Below are 21,266 nucleotides of genomic sequence, written 5' to 3'. Positions count from 1 at the left end.
GCTCTGTGGCTAGCATACATGTTAGCACCTGCAAAGTAGGCACACACATGAAGGGCAATTTACATGGATACCCATATTTATGTGCCTCTCACCCAGGTAAATTAACAGGACCAGTAACAGAATAGCTAAGTTCTACTTTGTAATAGTGTGTTCAAGTAGCATAGCATGCAAATGCAAGTGGTGTTCACATGGGTGGAGAATATGCAGTGCTGCCACTTCCATATTTAGGTGCCAACAGTTAACTGGTTAGTCAAATTTTAGGTGTGTTGATACCTGGTTAACCTAGCATTCTATAATAGAATCTGAGTGCCTAGATGTCTTTCATCATATAGCATTGGTCTCCCTGTTATGGAATTTCTACTACTACTAGTAATCATACTAGTACTACTACTACTAGACATACATAGAAGAAACAGTCCCTGCTCTAAAGAGCTTACAATCTAGTCAAGACAGAAAAACTGGACAAGAAGCTGCATCTATACACAGTACATAGAATTACAGAGGGAATGATGAGACAGATACTGGTGCTTTAGCAAGTGGGTTGGAGTTTGGAATTGAAAGCATCTTCAAAGAAATGGGCTTTGAGTCTGGATTTGAATACTGCCCGAGACGGAGCATGAAGTACCGAGTCAGGCAGTTTGTTCCAGGCATACGGTGCAGCTAAGTAGAAGGGACGGAGTCTGGAGTTGACTGTAGAGGAGAAAGGGTACATGTAAGGGAGACTTACCTGATGAGCGGAGTGCCCAGATTACTTTCTTGGTATTTCTTTCAAGGTTGACGTAACATCTGACTAAGAATTTTGATTTCCCCTGGTGACTTTTGGCAAGCCACCCTGGGCCTAATTTATTAAGCTTCCTTCCCTATGCATTTCAATTTGTTTCTAGATAAATATATGCAAAATTAGATTAATGCCACTAATTTTATTAACACAGGTGCAAGACCTTTGAGGGCATTAATTTGGAGGTTTCAGTGCAATGTTAATTTGGTGTGTGTTCTTTACATGTATAAACTTTCAAAACCGAGAGTGTTATAGTGAAGTAAAGTCTAGAAATACTAATAAACATAACCCAGACTCATGTGTGCACTAGCTTTCTACCTCCTGCATTGCAGAGCCATAAAACCAAGACTGGATCAACCTGTCCCTGATGAGCTGAAACTTCATTCCAGTCCTGTATGCAAAAATGAATAAAGTCATAATGTTTGCCCTTTTTTGTTTGTAGATGAAAGCAAGAAAGTCCCGCCTAACCCTCAGGCTGTAAAACACACACAGTCTGAACTGGTGAGTGTTTCCAGAAGAGTGCCTAATTTGGAGAGATATTGGATTAGTGGGTCAGTGGGCTGAGGCTCCTCTTCTATGTGTTCTGTGGAGCTTGTCAAATCAGGTCAATGTTGGATAGGGTGTGGGGGCCACAGAAGATTCAGGGCTTGGGGTGAAAGACTTGATCTCAGTGAGGGAAAGGAAAAGGTTGCTGCCCCTGTCTCATAAGTCTCAAATTAATGTAGCCAATGCAAATATGAACAGGGAGTTGTTTTGGAGGAACCACACTATGAAAACATAAAGAAATTATTAATAGTGTAGTGAATCCTCAGTGTGAGGTAGTAAGCTCTACGAAGCAAAGTCCTGAAAGGAACAAAAGCGTCAATGCTTTACCAAGGCCTGGACTTTACTGGCATGAGAGTCCGCTCATTGTTTCATCCGCACACCATCATAGGATTTCACATAGTGTGTGCACAACAAGTGAAAATTATAATGAAAAATATGATAGTTCAACAATCTAATGACAATGAAATTCCACAAACACAACACCCTGCAATGTCAGCCAAACTTAGAAACGAGGAAGATATTTTTCCGGTGAGAATTGTACTTAGCTTGTATAGAGCCTTGCGTTTTGCAAACGTCGTGGAAATGTCGGCAGGATTACCAGGAGAATGAACATTTCAAGTGGTGTTCTACATCTCCTCAAAAACTGTTCATAGGTTCGACCAGGCTTGGATTCAGGGAACACAACCCCTTCTTCAGAAACCCTTGCAACAGTCACACAATTGAAATAAACAGCAAAGAAAAGTAACCATTTTTTATGCTGCTGCTCTGCACCATTGCTCATTACAGGCTGAAAGGGGAGTGCCGAAGTGGACCGCAAAATCCATTCAAGTAGACGTAATGACATCATGTATTAAAAAGATACTTGAAGAAAGTGAAATTTAAAGATATAATAATCAAAAGCCAAATTACTGACTTTGGCAAAAACAAAGAGAAAGAGATCAAAATTTTAAAGAGAAATAAACAAGGGTTTTAAAGTTGTCATATTGGTTACCCAAAACTAAGTTTGTTAGACCAGAGGTGTTAGACCAGCTAACACTAATGTAAGGAATAGCATACCCATGATGAACTAGGCATTGCAAAAAATGTCATGAAACCCTGCTGAAGACATAAACATATGAATTTAAATAATACGTTCAATAAGTTTAAGTCCATCTGCTTGAACAGAATTACCGTATTTTTCGCTCCATAAGACGCACCTCACCATAAGACACACCCCAGATTTAGAGAAGGAAAAAAAACTTTCTGAACCAAATTGTGCACCCAGCCTCCCTCACTTCTTGCCAGGCTCTGCACCCAACCCCACACTCCTTGCCATGCTCTGCACCCTGTCCCCCCTCCCTGCCAGGCTCTGCACCCTATTCCCCCTTCCCTGACCTGTAACCTACCACCCCCCTCACTTCTAGCGCATTTCCAAACTGATTTATTGCTGTAAGGTACATTTAACATTCAATCTGGTAAATCAAACTCAGGAATAATCAACATTTACCTTGGCTTCCTGTTACTTCTATGTACATAGCTAGATCATGGCTTTTTACATGACATGCCTTCTAACATAATATGAGCATGAGTTCCTGCATCACGTTTCTAATCGGAAGAGCTAAATAATAAAACCACTCGGGAGAGAAAACAGATTATGTTGTTGGTTTTATAAAAAAAAATCTTACGTGGGACCTATTTATGTGTGTCTCATTACAGCTATTTTTAGGAAGGTATACCTGACTGTGGGCGCACCACAACCAAGCGTGAGAGCACCTCGCGCCCCAACTTCCCTTCTGCTGCACAGCTTCCAGCTCATGCTCCTGGGGTGACTCTGTAGGCTGGAAAGAGCGTGTGGGGTGTGCGACTGACAGCTTTTCAGTTCCTTCCATATTGCTTTGCAGCATGACTGCACTTTCTTGCTACCAGCCTTGGCTGATCTCAGCACGCAGCGTCACAATGCCCTGACATTTCCCCATTCCCTAGCGTGAGTGTAGTCGCACGACTGCTCTAGTGTCCCACAAGAACTGACGCAGCCATGCTGAAAGCGGGGTGGGCCCAGGCAGCAGTGCAGACAGCATGCTCCTGCCGGCCCATAAACTGCTGGACCACCAGGCTTAAGGGGCGCTTAAAAAGGTACTGTGGGATGGGGGGGAATTTTCATCTTCGCTCCATAAGATGCACCCCCTTTTTTGGGGTGGAACAAGTGCATCTTATGGAGCAAAAAATACGGTAAATTCAAAATTGCTTGCTAAGTTGAATGCGAGCCATCTTGTCGCCTTTAAAGGTGGTTGGGATCTGTTCAATAATAAACCAGTTCAGATCTTGAAAAGCATTGAAACATGGATTAGGCAGTGAGAAATTAATGAAGCTGAGATGGTTGCTGTCTGTATCCTGCTTTTGTAATCTAACCTTAATCTGGTGTGAAGTATGACTGGCCTACTTATAGCCAGGGGCACATAATGCATTATGTGCAGGGGCACATAATGACATATATGACCCATTGTGACTGACATGAGGTAAAGTATCTTATAAAATAAGTTTTGTGCGTTTAAGGGTGACTCCAAGTGGAAAGTTGTAAAGAATTTGCACACATGGAACACGCACCACACAGGTGGTGATCACTGAAGGTTGTCCCCAATTGAGTCTCAGTATCTCTATCATAGCTGGTAAGGTAATTCATCAGGTTCTTGGGGTACGTAAATGCCATACATGGACCATTCGCAAACTCCTTGTGCATTGCCAAAATCCGCCAATGTTTCTTGATGATATTAGCAACTGTCTTGGCACGATCTGAATAAGTGATAACACAGATCTATCTATCCATGGTTTGTTTATCTTGAGGCTTCAAGTTCCTTCAAGTTTATTAGGATTTTATATACCGCCCATCAAGGTTATCTAAGCGGTTTTTACAATCAGGTACTCAAGCATTTTCCCTATCTGTCCCGGTGGGCTCGCAATCTATCTAACGTACCTGGGGCTATGGAGGACTGAGTGACTTGCCCAGGCTGCAACAAAAGATCAGGATTAGCATATAAAGACCTCAAGTATGCTTGTTTAATAGTCCATTCTGGGTACCCTCTTTGTTGGAAACGCAGAGACATAGATTTGGCTTATTTCTTAAACTCCACATCAGTTGAACTTATGCGATAGATACAGAGAAACTGACTCGCAGGTAATCCATGTTTCAATCTTGTAGGATGGCAGCTGCTGTAATGCAGGTAGGTGTTACGATCAGTTTCCTTCCGGTGAACTGTAGTTGTTAATCTGGTGCCCTCTTTAGTCACACACATGTCCAAAAATGTAATGGTGTTAGTCAGACGTTGCTGTGAATTTAAGGTGACGGTCCAATGAATTTAACTAATCCTTAAAGTTCTTAAGGCTTGTTTCAGTATCAGTCCAAATCAAAAAGACATCGTCGATATACAGCTGTATGGAAGTTGACCACATAGAATTGTATGTGGGTATCTTCAAAGTGAGTGACATATAGATTCACCACACTCGGTGCTATTGCAGTGCCCATGACTACCCCATGTTTCTGTAGATAAAAAATGCCTGTATTGTATCAGCTGTACTTAAAGTGTGATGTACAATCCGCAAAGCCTCTTGTTGAGGAATGTTACTATATAAGGCTTCTAAGTCCATAGTAACTAGTAAATCAGTAAGTTGTACTGCAATGGTTTTAATGCGTCTTGAGAAATGTTTACTATCTTGGACATATGATTGTGTTCTATATACATCTGGTTTTAGGAAATGATCCACAATTTTGACAGGGGCTCCAAAATCATACCCCTTAACGATACACTAGGAGGGTTATTGATAGACTTGTGGACTTTAGGGACCATATAAAAGGTGGGAGTCCATGATGGTTTTTGAGTTTAAAATGTGGCTTTTTCTTTGGTGATCAAATAGACAGTCAAAGTTGATTGAACCATTTGACTTATCTCTGTCTGAACAGATGGCGTAGGGTCCTCATTTAACCTTTCATAACATTCAATATTGTATACATGTAGGGTAATTTGTGTCAGATATTGTGCCTTTGTTTGGACTACTAAAGCTCCGCCTCTGCAGGTTTAATTACAAGGCGAGGGTCAGTACGTAAAGATTGTAATGCTGAGAACTGAGGCTGGGTCAAGTTGGCATATTTCCTTCATTTAGTTAGAGCTAGTTGTTCCATGTCCTTGAGGACTAAATCCCTAAAAATTTTAATATTGGGATCGATTGGGCCTGGAGGAACCTAATGGGAAATAGCCCTTTATATAGATATGTCTTGTGAAGGAGGTTGTTGAGAAAAAAAATAATTTACCGGTAATCTGTAAATTCCTAATAAGTCTGGCTATATCACGGTAAATTGTAAATCTGTCAAATGTTGATGTAGGAACAAATGAAAGACCTTTGTTTAAGACTTCCAACTGATGTTCGGTCAAGATCACACCAGAAATATTTATAACTAATGATTCTCTTGATTCCAAGACTGTGTGTTTGGATAGTTGTACTCTTGCATCTGATTCCGGTCTTGGTATTATTTGTCTGCTACCTCTGTTGTGTTGACGGGATCCTCCTCGGGTGCCTCTGCCTAAAAATTGTGGAGATATATGATGACCAGATGAACTTCCTGAATCCACTACCAGAAGTCATGTCATTGGTCGATGTTTCCAAATGGAAAACCTGCTTGCTGTTCGAATCATGCTTCTGCATCCATCTATATACATTTCCGGAAGCATAGTCATTAGCATCATGATGGGATTTTTTTTTATTTTCCCTTGTTTAATTTTAACTCTGAATTTGGTCCAAAGGTTGTTGATTTATAAATATACTGTACTGAAACAATGTGGATGAAGAAGTATCAGATACTAATGTTTGATGTATAACCTCTGCTTGAATTTTAATCTCATTGAAATTTCCTGTGTGGTGTCTACAATGAGGACCGTAAGGTCCAGAGAACACTTGTTCAGTATAACAGTCTATTTATGTAAAAAAGAATCTCTACCAATAAACATGCCTGGGGGTATTTGCATTCTTAAGCCTCTTGGTATATAATGATGTTTTATGTATTTGACAAGAGACATACTATGTAATTTTCACTTGTTATGCATATGTTATGTGAAATCCTATGATGGTGTGTGGCTGAAATAGTGAGCAGACTCTCACGCCGGTATAGTCCAGGCCTTCGTAAAGCATTGAAGCTTTTGTTCCTATTGGGACATTGCTTCTTAGAGCTTATACTACCTCACACTGAGGATTCACTACACTATTAATACGTTTTTAATGTTTTCATAGTGTGGTTCTTCCAAAACAACTCCCTGTTCATATTTGCATTTGCTACATTAATTTGAGACTTTTTAAGTATCTGAGGCAGTTTTCCTGTCTCATAAGCAGCTTTCCTGAAATCAGTGGGGGCCAGTGAGGGCTTTTGAAATATGTGGGCTCCCCATCTGGGGTAGGGGGGTTCACGTGAAAGTACAATAAAGGGGAGGAAGGAAACACGTGGAAATATTTAAAACCAGTAAAGTTACCAAGTAGGTAGATTACAAACAAAAAATATCGAGCAAAAAAGGGAGAGGATATATATTTAAGAAAGAAAACTTTACAAATAGGCTGGCCCAGTGATTCAGCATTTTTATGTACAAGGTCCCTGATTTGATTCCGAAGCTATGCCTTCTACCCCTCAGGTAGTGTTCACTAGAGATGAGCAGCCCAAATATTTTTTGAATTGTTTTGTTTCCCATGTTTGCAGCATTGTTCATTTTGTTTTGTTTTGGTTAGCTTTCATTTTGGTTTGGAGGCATTGTCATTAAGAGTGCACCTTCTTTACAAATAGTCCCCCCTCTTTTACTAAGGTGCGCTAATCGATTAGCGCACGCTAAATGCTAACGTTCCCATTATAGTCTATTGACGCATTAGCAATTAAAGCGCACTAATCGTTAGCGTGCACTAAATCAGTTACCGCTCACCTTAGTAAAAGGACCCCAGTATGCACTATTATTGGGGAAAGAACCCCCCCCCCCCCCCACACACACACACAGAATGTGTTTTTTAAAAATTTGTTTTCGTTTGTTAATGACATGGGGATTTGTTATCAACATTTCTTATGTCATTGCAAATGATAGCCCATCACAGCCCTCAGGGAGAAAGTGTTGTGGTCATTGCTCAAGGGTGACATCTGGTGGTTGGATTCAGAAGGAATCCTGGTGCATTGTCCCTGATCCAGACTAGGTAAATTGGGGACATGAAGGATATAAAACGGAGGAAAACATCCCTAAATTCTTGTATGTTTAAATCTTTTTATTAAAGAAGGTCAAATATACAGATTCCGAAAGACAAATATGAAATAAATGGCCAGAATGTCAAGAAACATGTTATGAAAAGTACAGATCTTATCTCCCTCATTCATGTCGACATGTGTGCTGGAAACAATTGTTTTATGGAGCACAGCAGAGGCACAGAAAAAGGCAATGAATATAACAAAGAACACACAGGTGCACCAAAAGCCATACAGCAATTATATCCCATGCCCCAGAGCCCCACCACCACCCCCCTCCCAATAACAAGAACCAAAAAAAGAAAGAAAAGGAGGGGAAAAAACAAACAAGCCCCATCCAAGAAGGTAGGTCAAAACAGGACCCAAGCAAAAGCAGAACATTCAGGGCCCTGGACTCTGATGAGCCCCGAAGAATCAGAAAATGGACCTCCCGAGGAAGAAAGAGAAAAAGAAAAAAAATGAATTCTCACAGTGCCAGAATCTCAGCCTGATTCCATGTGAGCTAGAGGCCCAAAGGAACAAGAGACAATTGCTATGTTCAAAACTAGAAGAAAATATTGCAAATTAAGGGGCCCTTTTACTGCTGTTACTACTACTATTTATTATTTCTAAAGCACTACCAGGCACATGCAGCACTGTACATTAAACACACAAAAAATGGTCCCTGCTCGAAAGAGCTTACAATCTATACATGCTTCTCAGGTAGGAAATTACAAGGGCATTGATGAGGCAAATAGGGTGAGGACTATAAAGGGAATGGCAACCAGATATGGGTGTTTTACAAGTTGTTAGGTTAGGACTTAAACACACCTTCAAAAAAGTGGGCTATCAGCCTGGATTTGAATACCACGAGACAGAGCCCGATGTACTGAGTCAGGCAGGTTGTTCCAGGCATAAGGTACAGCAAGGTAGAGTTGGGATTTGTCAGTAGAGGAGAAGGGTACCAATAATAGCTTTATTTTCTATACTGTCAACACCCTGAAGAGTTCTAGGTGGTTTACAGGTAAGAAGACTGGACATTCAGTGATGAAATACAAATTTATTAAAAAACAAGGAGAAATTTTTTTAACAGGTAGGTTTTAACTAATTTCCTGAAAGAACAATATGATACAGCTTGATGGATGATATCGTCTAACCAGGGTTGAACTTTACCTGCTTGATAAGCCAAAGTTCTATCAAAAAACTTCTTGTAGCGACAATTGTTAGGATTTGGAAAAGAGTTAATGCATTTAAAAGTGGGATTGACTGCGCAACAACTGCAAATTTTACCTGGCAATTTTTGAGAGCTTTCCCACTTTTTTTTTTTTTTGCAGGTTGGCAATAATGTTCCCATTAGTGTGTGTTTCCTGCTGAATGTTAATCCTGCATTACCGTATTTTCACGCAAATAACGCGCACCCGTATAAAACGCGCACACGGGTATAGCGCGCAGAAATCACGATGATATGTACAAAAACTTTGGTATACCGCGCTCACGGGTATACCGCGCATGCTGCCCGACGCTCCTTTCGCCCGCCCTGACTTTCCGACTCTCCGTTCACCCCCCCTGACTTCCGTGCACTGTCCCCCCTTGAAGGTCTGTCCCCATCCTGAAAGCCTGATGCCCCCCCCCCGACGTCCGATACATCCCTCCCCCCCGAAGGACCGCCGACTCCCCAACAATATCGGGCCAGGAGGGAGCCCAAATCCTCCTGGCCACGGCGACCCCCTAACCCCACCCCGCACTACATTACGGGCAGGAGGGATCCCAGGCCCTCCTGCCCTAGACGCAAACCCCCCTCCCCCCCAACGACCGCCCCCCCAAGAACCTCCGACCGCTCCCCCAGCCGACCCGCGACCCCCCTGGCGACCCCCACGACCCCCCCACCCCCCTTCCCCGTACCTTTGGTAGTTGGCCGGACAGACGGGAGCCAAACCCGCCTGTCCGGCAGGCAGCCAACGAAGGAATGAGGCCGGATTGGCCCATCCATCCTAAAGCTCCGCCTACTGGTGGGGCCTAAGGCGCGTGGGCCAATCAGAATAGGCCCTGGAGCCTTAGGTCCCACCTGGGGGCGCGGCCTGAGGCACATGGTCGGGTTGGGCCCATGTGCCTCAGGCCGCGCCCCCAGGTGGGACCTAAGGCTCCAGGGCCTATTCTGATTGGCCCACGCGCCTTAGGCCCCACCAGTAGGCGGAGCTTTAGGATGGATGGGCCAATCCGGCCTCATTCCTTCGTTGGCTGCCTGCCGGACAGGCGGGTTTGGCTCCCGTCTGTCCGGCCAACTACCAAAGGTACGGGGAAGGGGGTGGGGGGGTCGTGGGGGTCGCCAGGGGGATCGCGGGTCGGCTGGGGGGTGGTCGGAGGTTCTTGGGGGGGGCGGTCGTTGGGGGGGAGGGGGGTTTGCGTCGAGGGCAGGAGGGCCTGGGATCCCTCCTGCCCGTAATGTAGTGCGGGGTGGGGTTAGGGGGTCGCCGTGGCCAGGAGGGTTTGGGCTCCCTTCTGGCCCGATATTGTCGGGAAGTCGGCGGTCCTTCGGGGTGGGGGTGCGAGTGGTCCTGCCGGGGGGGGGGGATGTATCGGACGTCGGGGAGTCGGCCGGGCAAGAGGGCTTGGGCTCCCTCTTGCTCCGATCGTGGATGCGGGTGCGGGTGGGAGCGCGTGCGAGCGGTCGTTCGGGGTGGGGGTGCGAGCGGTCCTGCTGAGGGGGGTGAATCGGGCGTCGGGCGGGGTGGGAACTATGTTTTAAAACTTTTGTATACCGCGCTCACGCATATAACGCGCGAGGGGTATGCGCGGTAGGTAAAAACGCGTATAACGCGCGCGTTATATGCGTGAAAATACGGTAACCAGTTAGGGTGCAAAAATTATAATGTGCCCACTCTCCACCCATGCCACGCTCCAGATACAAAAAATTCTTAAAATTCAATAACATGTAGTTTAGCACACATTGACATGGAAAATTGAATGTAATAGTTTTAATGTATTTGTGTGAAAGCCTGTTTCCTGTGCAAACAGCATACGATTCCTTACAGATGGGTTATGCACCGCAATTTGTGAGTTGCTTGTAGAAGACATTAATCATTTTCTCCTCTCTGCTCCCTTGTCCCTATGGGCAGCACCCCTTCTCCTCAGTTTTATCTCTCCAAGTAAGTTGAAAAGATGTCTTTTCATCTGCTCTGTACTAGATTCAGTGGCATAGTAAAGGGAATGGGGGGTGAGAGATCCGCCCCGGGTGCCATGTTGGTGGGGGCACCAGCACCCCTCCTCCTCTCTGCCCCCACCGCTTCCTCCCCTTGCCATGTGCGGGCCCCCCTTCCCTTCCCCCATACCTCTAGATGTTCATCACCGTGAGCAGCAAGAACTTCAATTTGCTCCTTGTGACCACATTTTCTCTCCCACTGACATCACTTCCAGGTGCCATGCATAGGAAGTGACATCAACGGGAGAGACGATGCGGTCATGAGGAGCACGTTGAAGTTCTTGTTGCTTGTGGTGGTGAACAACTAGAGGTATGGAGGAAAGGAAGGGGGCACGCATGCGGGAAGGAGCGAGGGTGGAGGTGAGGGTGGGGGGCACCACCGCACCAGGCGCCTCTCACCCTCACTATGCCACTGACTAGATTATTTTATTATCAGGATTTAATCCATTATTGTTTGAGGCTTCACTGTGCTATGAGGTTCCCTGAGGTCCTGGGAGAAGGGCCAGATATTGAGGTCTGAAGCTAGGAGGGCCACACTTTTAAAGGAAGCACCTGCCTGGCCAGCCTGCTCTAACACTTGGAGCTGGGTTCCCTGGGAGCAGTGCTTGCCCCTGCAGAGTCAGGCATGTGTGCACAGGCTGATCTGACCCTGCGACTGGCTGGGAGGCATGGCGGCAGTCAGTTGCATTCTCCCCCCCCCAAAAAAAAAAAAAAAAAAGAATTGTGTGGTAGCATTAGAGATTGAGGGTTTCAGATTTTTGGAACCTGAATAAAAGGCATCCCAAAGAGACAAGCCACTGGAGCTTTCCTTGCTTGTCTGAGGAAGAAATCCCTTCACCATTTCCAGTTGCAGTGAGAAACTGATGCAGGCATTCATATGGCACTTCTGTGAGTACAGCTCATTACTACTATCCATAGGAAAATTGGGGTGGGTCTGAAATCAGCAAAACTAGATGTTTCTGAAGGTATCCCATGGGTCCCCCACCTCTAAAATCCTATTTTCAGCAATTTTGTACTTTTGGTTTTGCTCCCACGAGTCTTTTTTTGACACTGCGCTCATCTTGTATTTCAGATTTTATATTAAAAGCCTCCTTCTGCCTCAAATTGCCTTGATTTTGGTGGAAATCAGTTATTATGGACTCCTGAGGTGGTTTAGATCCCATATCATGCCAGTTTTGAGCTAGATGGTTGGCTGAGGAGTGTCCTTGTCCTGCGTGCCATGGAGCACACGAGGGTGGGGAGAGCAATCGGCTTAGCTCCCTCTGGTCACTCCATGGGTCAGGAGGGGCAGAAAGCTCAAGATCTGGGTTGTAGAACCCTGTTAGACCCTTTAAAGCATGACTTGACATTGCCTGTGAAGCACTTTTGTGCAGATGCCCCTAACCCTGAAAGGAGACATGTGGTAGACAGACAGAGGTCCCTGGAGGTTCCAGGTCAGATCTTTGGCCAGGATTTTGTGACTCTGAAGTATGCAGCTTATCAGAAGCACAAAGAGTTGTTAACTCTGCCTGTAAGCCCCCCTTGTTTACATTTCTTCTCCTAGGGGTTCTCACTTGCTTTGGTACAGACTAAGGAGAGGGGGCCCAGAGAGATAAGGGAGAGGAGAGAAGAAAATGATTGATGCCTTCTGCAAGCAACTTGCGAGTTGCGGTGCATAACCCATCTGTAAGGAATCATATGCTGTTCTACAGGAAAGAGGATTATCGAGGTATGAACCTAATCTTTATGCGTGTTAAACATGTGTTACATGCCTATGCACTTTAGCAAAAGGGACTCAAACTGAAAAATTAGAAAATCATTGAGGATCAGAGCTGCTTCACAAATCAGTGAGTTGCAGGAGGTCAAGGTAGAGCTCATTTAAAGTAGGATAAGTACCAGGGCAGAACTAATTTTCCAGTCACCTGACTGATATTATCCTATTATTTGCATCTTATCAACATTTATAATATTATGATGGCATTTTGTATTTGTTGTTCAGAACCCAAATAGCAAACAACCACAGAGGAATTCTATGGGTGGTTCTGACTTCCCAGATGGACCCGAGTTTGGCTCCGGCTACTATACTTATAGAAAGTCTTCCATGTCTCTGGGCTCTGTCAGCATGGTAAGTGTCATCCAGCACTTCTGCTCATCGAATACTAATCTTTTATGGTGAAGGAAGTAATGAGAGGTATTGGTACTAGAGAGAATGTTTGTGGTGGGAGTTATGATAACTTTGCTGGGTTGCATCAGAAGGAGTTTTATTAGCCGAAAACCTGAAGTTATACTGCCGTTGTGCAGCTCCATGGTGAGACCTCACCTGGAGTACTGTGTTCAGTTTTGGAGGCCACATTATCAAAAGGATTTGAAGAGAATGGAGTCAATTCAGCGAATGGCTACCAGGATGGTCTCAGGACTTAAAGATCTCCCATATGAAGAACGCTTGAGCAGACTGCGCTTATATTCTCTCGAAGAGCGCAGAGAAAGAGGGGACATGATAGAAACATTAAAATATATCATGGGCCGCATTGAGGTGGAGGAAGAAATCTTTTTTCTTACCGGTCCCAAGGCGACAAGAGGGCATCCGCTAAAGCTCAGAGGAGGAAGATTTCATGGGGACACCAGGAAATACTTCTTCACCGAAAGGGTGATTGATCGATGGAATGGTCTTCCACGTCAGGTAGTCGAGGCCAGTAACACGCTCGAGTTCAAGGGACGATGGGACAGACAGGTGGGGTCACTCAAGAAGAATGCTTAATAGATGGATTCTCGAGGGAGGGAGGGTTCTTGAGTGGGCAGACTTGTTGGGCCGTCGGCCCTTTTCTGCTTTCATACTCTGTTTCTATGTTTCTATCCCATTCATGGTGGTGGTGAGGCTGACTAATGAAAGCACTAATGGTTGTGATTTGAGTGATGATTTTGGTAGTGTTGGCAATGATGAGGTCATCAACAAAATTGCTGTGGCTAACAAAACAAATACAATGTTAGGAATTATCAGGAGAGGAATGGAAAACAAAGATGAAAATGTTATAATGCTCTTGTATCACTCTGTGGTAAAACCACACCTCGAATACTGTGTGCACATCTGGTAACCACATCTCAAAAAAGATATAGTGGAATTAGAAAAGGTACGGAGAAAGGCAACGAGAATGATAAAAGAGATGGGATGACTTCCCTATGAGGAAAGGCTAAAATGGCTAGGGCTCTTCAGCATTGAGAAGTGATGGCTCAGGGGTGATATGATAGAGGTCTATAAAATACTGAGTGGAATGGAAAGGGTAGATGTGAATTGCTTGTTTACTCTTTCCCAAAACACTAGGACTAGGGGGCATGTGATGAAGCTACTAAGTAGTAGATTTAAAAAAAACTAGAGAAAATATTTCTTCATACAATGTGTAATTAAACTCTAGAATTCATTGCTGGAGAATTTGGTGAAATCAGTTAGCTTAGCGGGGTTTAAAAAAGGTTTGGATAAATTCCTAAAAGGGAAATCCATAGGCCATTATTGAGATGGCTTGGGAAAATTCACTGCTTATTCTTAGGATAAGCAGCATAAAATCTAGATACTTGGGACTGGGGTTGGCCACTGTTGAAAACAGGATACTGGGCTTTATGGACTTTCAGTCTGTCCCAGTATGGCAATTCTTATGTTCAATTTTGATGAATCAGAGAAACTCGAACAAATATCTGTAACACTGGATGATGTAATAGGTCAGTTTGACTAAGTCCTGTTTTGCAAGTTTGATGTTCACAATTCTCACCACCATTGGCAGCATTGTTTTTGCCACCATGTTATTTAGGAAATATGTCAAGCTATGTTAACCCGATGGCCGCTCTGTACTAGATTGAAAATGTAGTTCTCTGGAAATGGCCAGATATTTCTTATTGTAATCTGCCTAGAACTCGAAGGTTAAAGTAGAATAGAAGTCAATAAATTCCTTGGCTGTTTCACAAAGGCTTGCTGAATGGGGAGCCTTTTGTAAAATGCATATTGGTCTGTGGGTAAAACACACATATTGAATATTTCCTTAAATTTGCATTGCAGGCAAGTATTATGGAAGAGTACACTTTCAAAAAAACATTTGTATCATTCTTTAGATTCTATGTGCAAACCCTGGTGTTTACATGTATAAGTTCAGATTTTTGCAACTTACAACTATAGGCAATGGCATTTACACATTTAAGCACTTTTTCAGGAAACTACATATATAGCTAAGCTCTTGAGTCATATTTTTAAGGTCATGTAAAATACCAGAAGTATAAGAACAGTTGACTGCTTAGTCATTCCTCTAAAACAGTCTCTCTCAAACTTTTTTAGCTCCAGCATACCAAACGGAGCAAATTTTTTTGTGGCACATTATAATTGAAATTATAAAATTGCAAAACCAACAAAAAATTAAATTTGAGAGTTATTTATTTAAAGTTCTTTAAACTATATATGGGTAATTGTAACAACGGTGAAACTAAAGTAGGTAGAATTACAAATCAATGTGATGGATGTGCTTGTTTTGAGTGCAAATTAACTCAAAATGCAGCTCAATAGTCGACAAGCAAACATGCATTTCATCATCCACCATCTGCAGTTGTTCTCATTTTTTCGATATAATTTCTGTTAGAATTGAAAATCCAAGTTCGCAAAGATAAGAAGATCCAAATTGTAACAAAGCCTTGATTGCTTTGTTGCTCAAATTAGGATAACTACTGCATAAAACAATTAAAAATAAAACTAAAATTACTTGTTAGTTTTCAAAGACCAATCATATCAAAGAATGATGCTTGTCTGGGCAGTTGTATCCTTACGCACACAGAGGATCATAATATTGACAGACTCTGGCACACACGACGTACGCACACAGACGCTCATAATATTGACATACTCTTGCACACGCGACGTACATGTCATCTATTCTAGTGTATACTTATGAAGGGAATTTTTAAAAACAAAGTAAAATTCTTGAATCTCTCATGCCACACCCAGAATCTCTTCACAGCACACCGTTCTGCCTTGGCACATAGTTTGAGAGACACTGCTCTAAAACCATATTTGAAACTCAAAGGTGATTAAAAAAAAAAAAAAAAAGCCAACAGAGAAATTAAAGAAATATACATGTATTCAGATCCAGAATCAGAAATACACTTACGGGGAGTGATATTCAGCTCATAATAGTCGGAGGTTTTGAAATCACTGGCTGCTTTGGGCTGAACTGAGCCCAGATTTTCAATATTAAGTATTGGCCTTGATCACGGACCAACCCAGCACTAACCAGGCAATGCCGTGGTGGTCAGAACTAATATTCAGCAGCATTGCCCAGATAAATGCCACTGAATATTGGTAGTCAGGTAACCAATCGGGAGCCTCTTATATCTAGCTAAATGGCTTTGATTATAGGCCTATGATTTTATGGATCACCCAAACTATGCAATCCTTTGAGTCAATGCATCCTGCAGCATTTACATATGTATGTATGTATGTATGTATGTAGTGGCACTGTAAAATCAACATTTTCATGTGCATGCTTTATAACACATATATGCCACTCCGTACATATGTAGATGCCATGCAAGGCTTCTAAAATGGCCTCCATTTTCTGCCAGGATGAATCCTTTGATCCATCCCCACTGATTGTTCTAATGAAAACAGAACTAAAGAGAATGTATCTTATTGTACCATTCTTCACATTCTCTTTTTAGCCATCCAATGGCAGCACTGGAAATGGCAACCACTTGACTTTCAACGAGTCCTACCATCCCACCAAATATAGAAGTATCACACATGTATGACCAAGTCAAGAACGAACCAAAGGACAAGTTCATTTATACAATGGGTTTCATGAAAGGAGGATCGCCTGATTCATCTTCTGGCTGCTCTGAATGTCCCCAAGGTTTCAAGCAAACCCTGTATTCTGCCACTACATTTTTAAATGGTGGTTTTACAAGTAGAAAAAGAACAGTGGTATTTACACATGTTTGGTTTAAAATAAAATGGAGCTGAAGTACAAAACAGCTGTGAAAATGACCTTTCAGGCTGGAAAAGTCTGTGTTTGAAAGGAAGATGAGATTGAGAGCCCACTTGTTGTTTTATGTGTCATTAGAGAATTTTTATATAATGGTGTGCCAAAGGTTTCTGCTAAGCTTTAGTAGACTAAATTTCAGACCTAAAAAAAATATGTTTGGGGCTCTCCAACCAGTCAGGCTTTCAGGATATCCGCAATGAATATTCATGAGAGAAATGTATATGCACTGTCTGTACTGCATGCAGATCTCTCTCATGAATATTCATTGTAGATATCCAGAAAACCTGACTGGCTGGAGAGCTCTCGGGACATGCTTAGAAACCTCAGGATTAGGTGCATTCTTAGCAGCACTGTACATATAAAGGACACCCACATTGTGTACAGCTTGAGCATGTAAATGTATAGAATATTATTACTTATGTATGTAAGTGTACACCTACCCACAGAAGTGAGCACAGGTGCTTAAGTGCCATTCTGTAAGGGTATGCATAAGGGGCAGAGTGCGTAAATGCAACGGGGTGTATGCAGGGGTGGAGCATGTACAATGCTGCTACTTAATGCGTGTAACTTAAAGAATAAAGTGAGTTCTGCATGTCCCTGCTGTAAATGTAAGGAATATCTATACTGGATTATGATGGCATTCGGTAACAGGTTCCATGTGGCAAGATGCCATTATAGAATAGACTCAACCACACAGCATCGGTGAGTGGATGTGCTCACTTATAGAATCGCATCCGTAGTGAGCAGCACTGAAAATAAGTGCCTAATTCTACACATTTGTACATATACATATGTACATATTTTAGTCGTATAGGTACCTAACTATCTAGTACTCGTATGTATATTTGGGTTGAATCCCCTAGGTTATACCTAGTGTTGAAATGTATGGCCCAAATGTATGTTAGATATATAGGTATCCAGTATCTGTGCTTGTATATCTGGAGAGGGTGCATAGTGAGCCCCCCATCCCCAGAACATGACTTTCATGTTCATATTTCTGTACATATAAAATTGTTTGAAAATTGACCTTTTTGTTTTTGCTTAGTTAGAGCCAGGAGCTAAGATCCAGTATGATAAGCCTTCATTTACAGTTATCTTGTGTGTGTCTCCTGTTTTTATCCTCTCTGTAGCCCAGCAATGGGGGTCTAAGCCAGATGCTATGGCCTGTCCTCTTTCTAGAGCTTAGTTAATGTGGACTTTAAGTCTGACTCACTGGTCAAATTTCTGCCAAGCGGCTGGTATTGCCAGTTCCAGATGACCTGGGAAACAGAAGACATGACCTGGAAACTGAACTTAGGTTCTCTATTCAGAAATCTTAGTGGTTTTTTTTGTTTGTTGGTTTGTAGCAGGGATCATGTGACACACTCCCTGTGTGATAGGCAAAAGTCATCATAGACTAGTTGACTTTCAAAATACAACCATTATATCTATACTGCTGAAGTTCTAATTTTATTTGTAAAAAAAAAAAATGCTGCTCGTTGGCAATTCGTGTTCTCAGTTTTGGATAAAATGCAGACTGCCTACCTCTAAATCTCTTCTTGTTTTACTAGAGAGATGGAAGCACTAGCACTGTGATTTTATATCTTAATATACTGTATATAGCCAAACTTATAACATTCTATGTTATGTACTAAAAGTTGTTAAATGAATCTCCTTGTGATATTCTTTGATTTTGTTTTATATGTGAAATCATACCGGGGAGAGAGTGGATGTTCTGGTTGTTAGAACGGTAGACTGGGAGCCAGAAGTTCTGTGTTAAAATCCTACCTGCACACAGAATCAACAGCCTAGGGCAAGTCACTTTCTCCCCCGTTACCTTAAATCAGGGCTTCTCTACAGTCAGGCTTTCAGGATCACCACATGCAATATGCGTGAGAGAGATTTGCATGCAACAGGCATCTGAAATATGCATTTATCTCATGCATATTCATTGAGGCAATGCTGAAAACTTTACTGAGTGAATGGGCCTCCAGGAGAGGGTTAACAAATATTCCTGGGTCACCGCGCTTGTATGTAGTTTGTTCTGGAATTCTCTAAGATCAAGATCAATGCTGAAATAGAACTGTACAAAGCACATATATTTTCTTTTTGTGTTTCCAAAATAAACTTAAAGTTTACCAATAGCTTTGTTAATAGACGAGGTCCATTGCAGCTACTGTGCAAGTCAAAGAGAATTATTAGTATTAACAGTCATCAACTCCTTAACAGTGTGATTCTCATAAAACACTCCCAATAGATTCCTTACTGCAGTGCTCTTTACTGTGGGGGTCCCCATGGAACTAGATATAGCAACCTGAGTTTCTTTACTCAGTAGAAGACTGTAAAAAAGATGCTTGGTCAGGTGAAACCAAGTGCCACAATTGTGGTAAACATAGACAGCAAATCCCCAGTATGATAAAGGAGTGACAATTTTTATTAAAATGCTAAATTGAAAGGATGCATTTCTGAACCAGGGCACGACGATCCGAACACAGGCTAGGTCAGCACACTAAACTCTGAGCCTTGGTTTGGTTCTGAGGCCTTGTGAAGGAAGTATGATTCCTTTCTCATTCCCTGCTACGTCGACATTCTATTAGCAAGGAAAATGCTAGCACCTTGTGACAGGATGCTGAAGCATTCCCCTCTCCCTTTGTGTCACAAGATCCTTGTCACATATTAACCTGACCCAAGTCTACTCTTATCTTATTCAACTTCCTTATATGGGCAACAATCAAACTTTGCCTACTTTATAAGATCTTCTCTCTAAAAAGAAAACCTTTCTCCTATCTTAAGTATGTTTTATTAATGGATTCTTGCTACACTAATGCAATCATTACATGTACAGTTTTCAATAAACAATACAACAATAAACTTTTTACCTTTTTAACAACAAACATTGTATATCCTTTTCATTTTAATATAAGCAATTCCCCTTCCCTTCCCTCTGAACTATACAAGAGGCTATACCTTCCAGTGAGGGCCACTATCACTGTACTCGCACAAATCTACCAATTCTCATCAATGCTGATTTCTCCTGGTAACTTAAATATCTCATATTTTATGGTATGATTTCAGTGTATTGTCTCATTGCTGTCAATTTAGACATAAGTCATAGATAATCTAGTCTATTTCATATCCATTATAACTGAGGTACAGTTTCAGAGCGCCAGCACTTAGCAAGTGCAAGCCATGCTGATGTAAACTACTACTACTACTATTTATTATTTCTATAGCGCTGAAAGGCGTACGCAGCGCTGTACATTTTAACATACAATAAGCAGTCCCTTCTCAGAAGGGCTTACAATCTAGTTTCTGTTCATCTACTGCAGGGTGGTCCTTGAGATCTACTGGCAGGCCAGGTTTTCAGGATATCCACAATGAATATGCATGAGAGAGAGATTTGCATACCAAGAAGGCAGTGCAGGCAAATCTCTCTCTCATGTATATTCATTGTGGATATCCTGAAAGCCTGGCCTGCCAGTAGATCTCGAGGACCGGACTTGGGCAACCCTGCTCTACTGTATAGCCTGGCACCTGGGCATTAAGCAAACAACACTCTATTAATACAGTAGAGGGCAATGCTTGAAAGTGATATGCATCAAGAGTTGCCCCATCTCTTGCCAATAGGGTTTTATAAATGGGCATATCCACCAAATATGTCGGAAGTCTCCCTCACTTCTGCACTGCCTACAACAAAGGGTGGACCCTGTACTATAAATCTTTTTTAATTTGTGGTATAAAATACCATCTGTAGTGCATTTTATATCCATTTTCCATGAAATTTATTGATATTGTCAATTTAAATGTTTATACTGTAGATGAACTCCCAGCCTTCAGCCTCATTATTCACCCCTAATTCTTTTTCCCATTGTGCCCTATGTGTCCCATGAAGCTTCTCTTTTAAACAATGCTTGATATAATCTGGAGATACCTTCCTTTTCTGTCCCAGCCCGCAATGCTTCTTCAAGCAATGTCTCTTCCATGCTAAGATCTCATATTGCTTAAAAGTGTATGCAGATGAGTGTAGGGAAAGGAGTCTTTGGCTTCCAAGCCTTACTCTTTTTGCAATAGTTCAAAATATATTACTTGTGACTCTGTCCATGTCTGTCCAAGGGTTTGTAATCCCACAGTGACCCACTGGTGCCTAATAGGTTTCTCTCTCCCTGGCAGAAAATCTAGCATTAAGCATAATTGGAATTTGAGAAAATTATTGTTGCTCTGGGAACATTTGCTTCCTTATGGCATACCAAGTACTAAGTATATTTTTCAAGAATGGGTTAGGCTGGTTCAGATGGGCCCTCAGTTCTACTATTGGGGCCCATGGGAGCTTCCAGAGTAAAATATCAGAAATAAACTTCTGCTATACATGGATCCAGGGGCGATCTAAGTATGTTGTCCAAGCTGCTATTTCTTGTAACAGAGCTGCTTTATAGTAGAGGCAGAATTTGGGCACAACCATGCCTCCATCCATTTTAGCTTGATATAGTATGGCTTGCCTAACCCTAGGCGGTCTCTTCCACCAGATAAAAGCAAACACACTATCAGCTCGCGATA

At 42.4% G+C, this 21,266-nt stretch overlaps 1 protein-coding gene across 1 annotated transcript in view; it reads left to right on the top strand.

Annotated features, from left to right (window-relative positions):
• LOC117369109 (V-set and immunoglobulin domain-containing protein 10-like) overlaps window positions 1-19,606 on the top strand; it is a 70,631-nt gene extending 51,025 nt beyond the window's left edge. Inside the window, exons 11-13 of the mRNA XM_033963124.1 lie at window positions 1,221-1,279; window positions 12,719-12,844; window positions 16,411-19,606. Of these exons, the coding sequence (XP_033819015.1) occupies window positions 1,221-1,279; window positions 12,719-12,844; window positions 16,411-16,500 (275 nt within the window). The 3' untranslated portion in view covers window positions 16,501-19,606. The remainder of the gene's footprint in view (window positions 1-1,220; window positions 1,280-12,718; window positions 12,845-16,410) is intronic.
• Window positions 19,607-21,266: the final 1,660 nt, after the last annotated feature.

This window comes from Geotrypetes seraphini, chromosome 11 (genome assembly GCF_902459505.1).
Source record: "Geotrypetes seraphini chromosome 11, aGeoSer1.1, whole genome shotgun sequence".
NCBI classification, from domain to species: domain Eukaryota; kingdom Metazoa; phylum Chordata; class Amphibia; order Gymnophiona; family Dermophiidae; genus Geotrypetes; species Geotrypetes seraphini.
The sequence above is the reverse complement of the archived record's forward strand: the minus strand, read 5'-3'. Positions and strand labels throughout refer to the sequence as shown.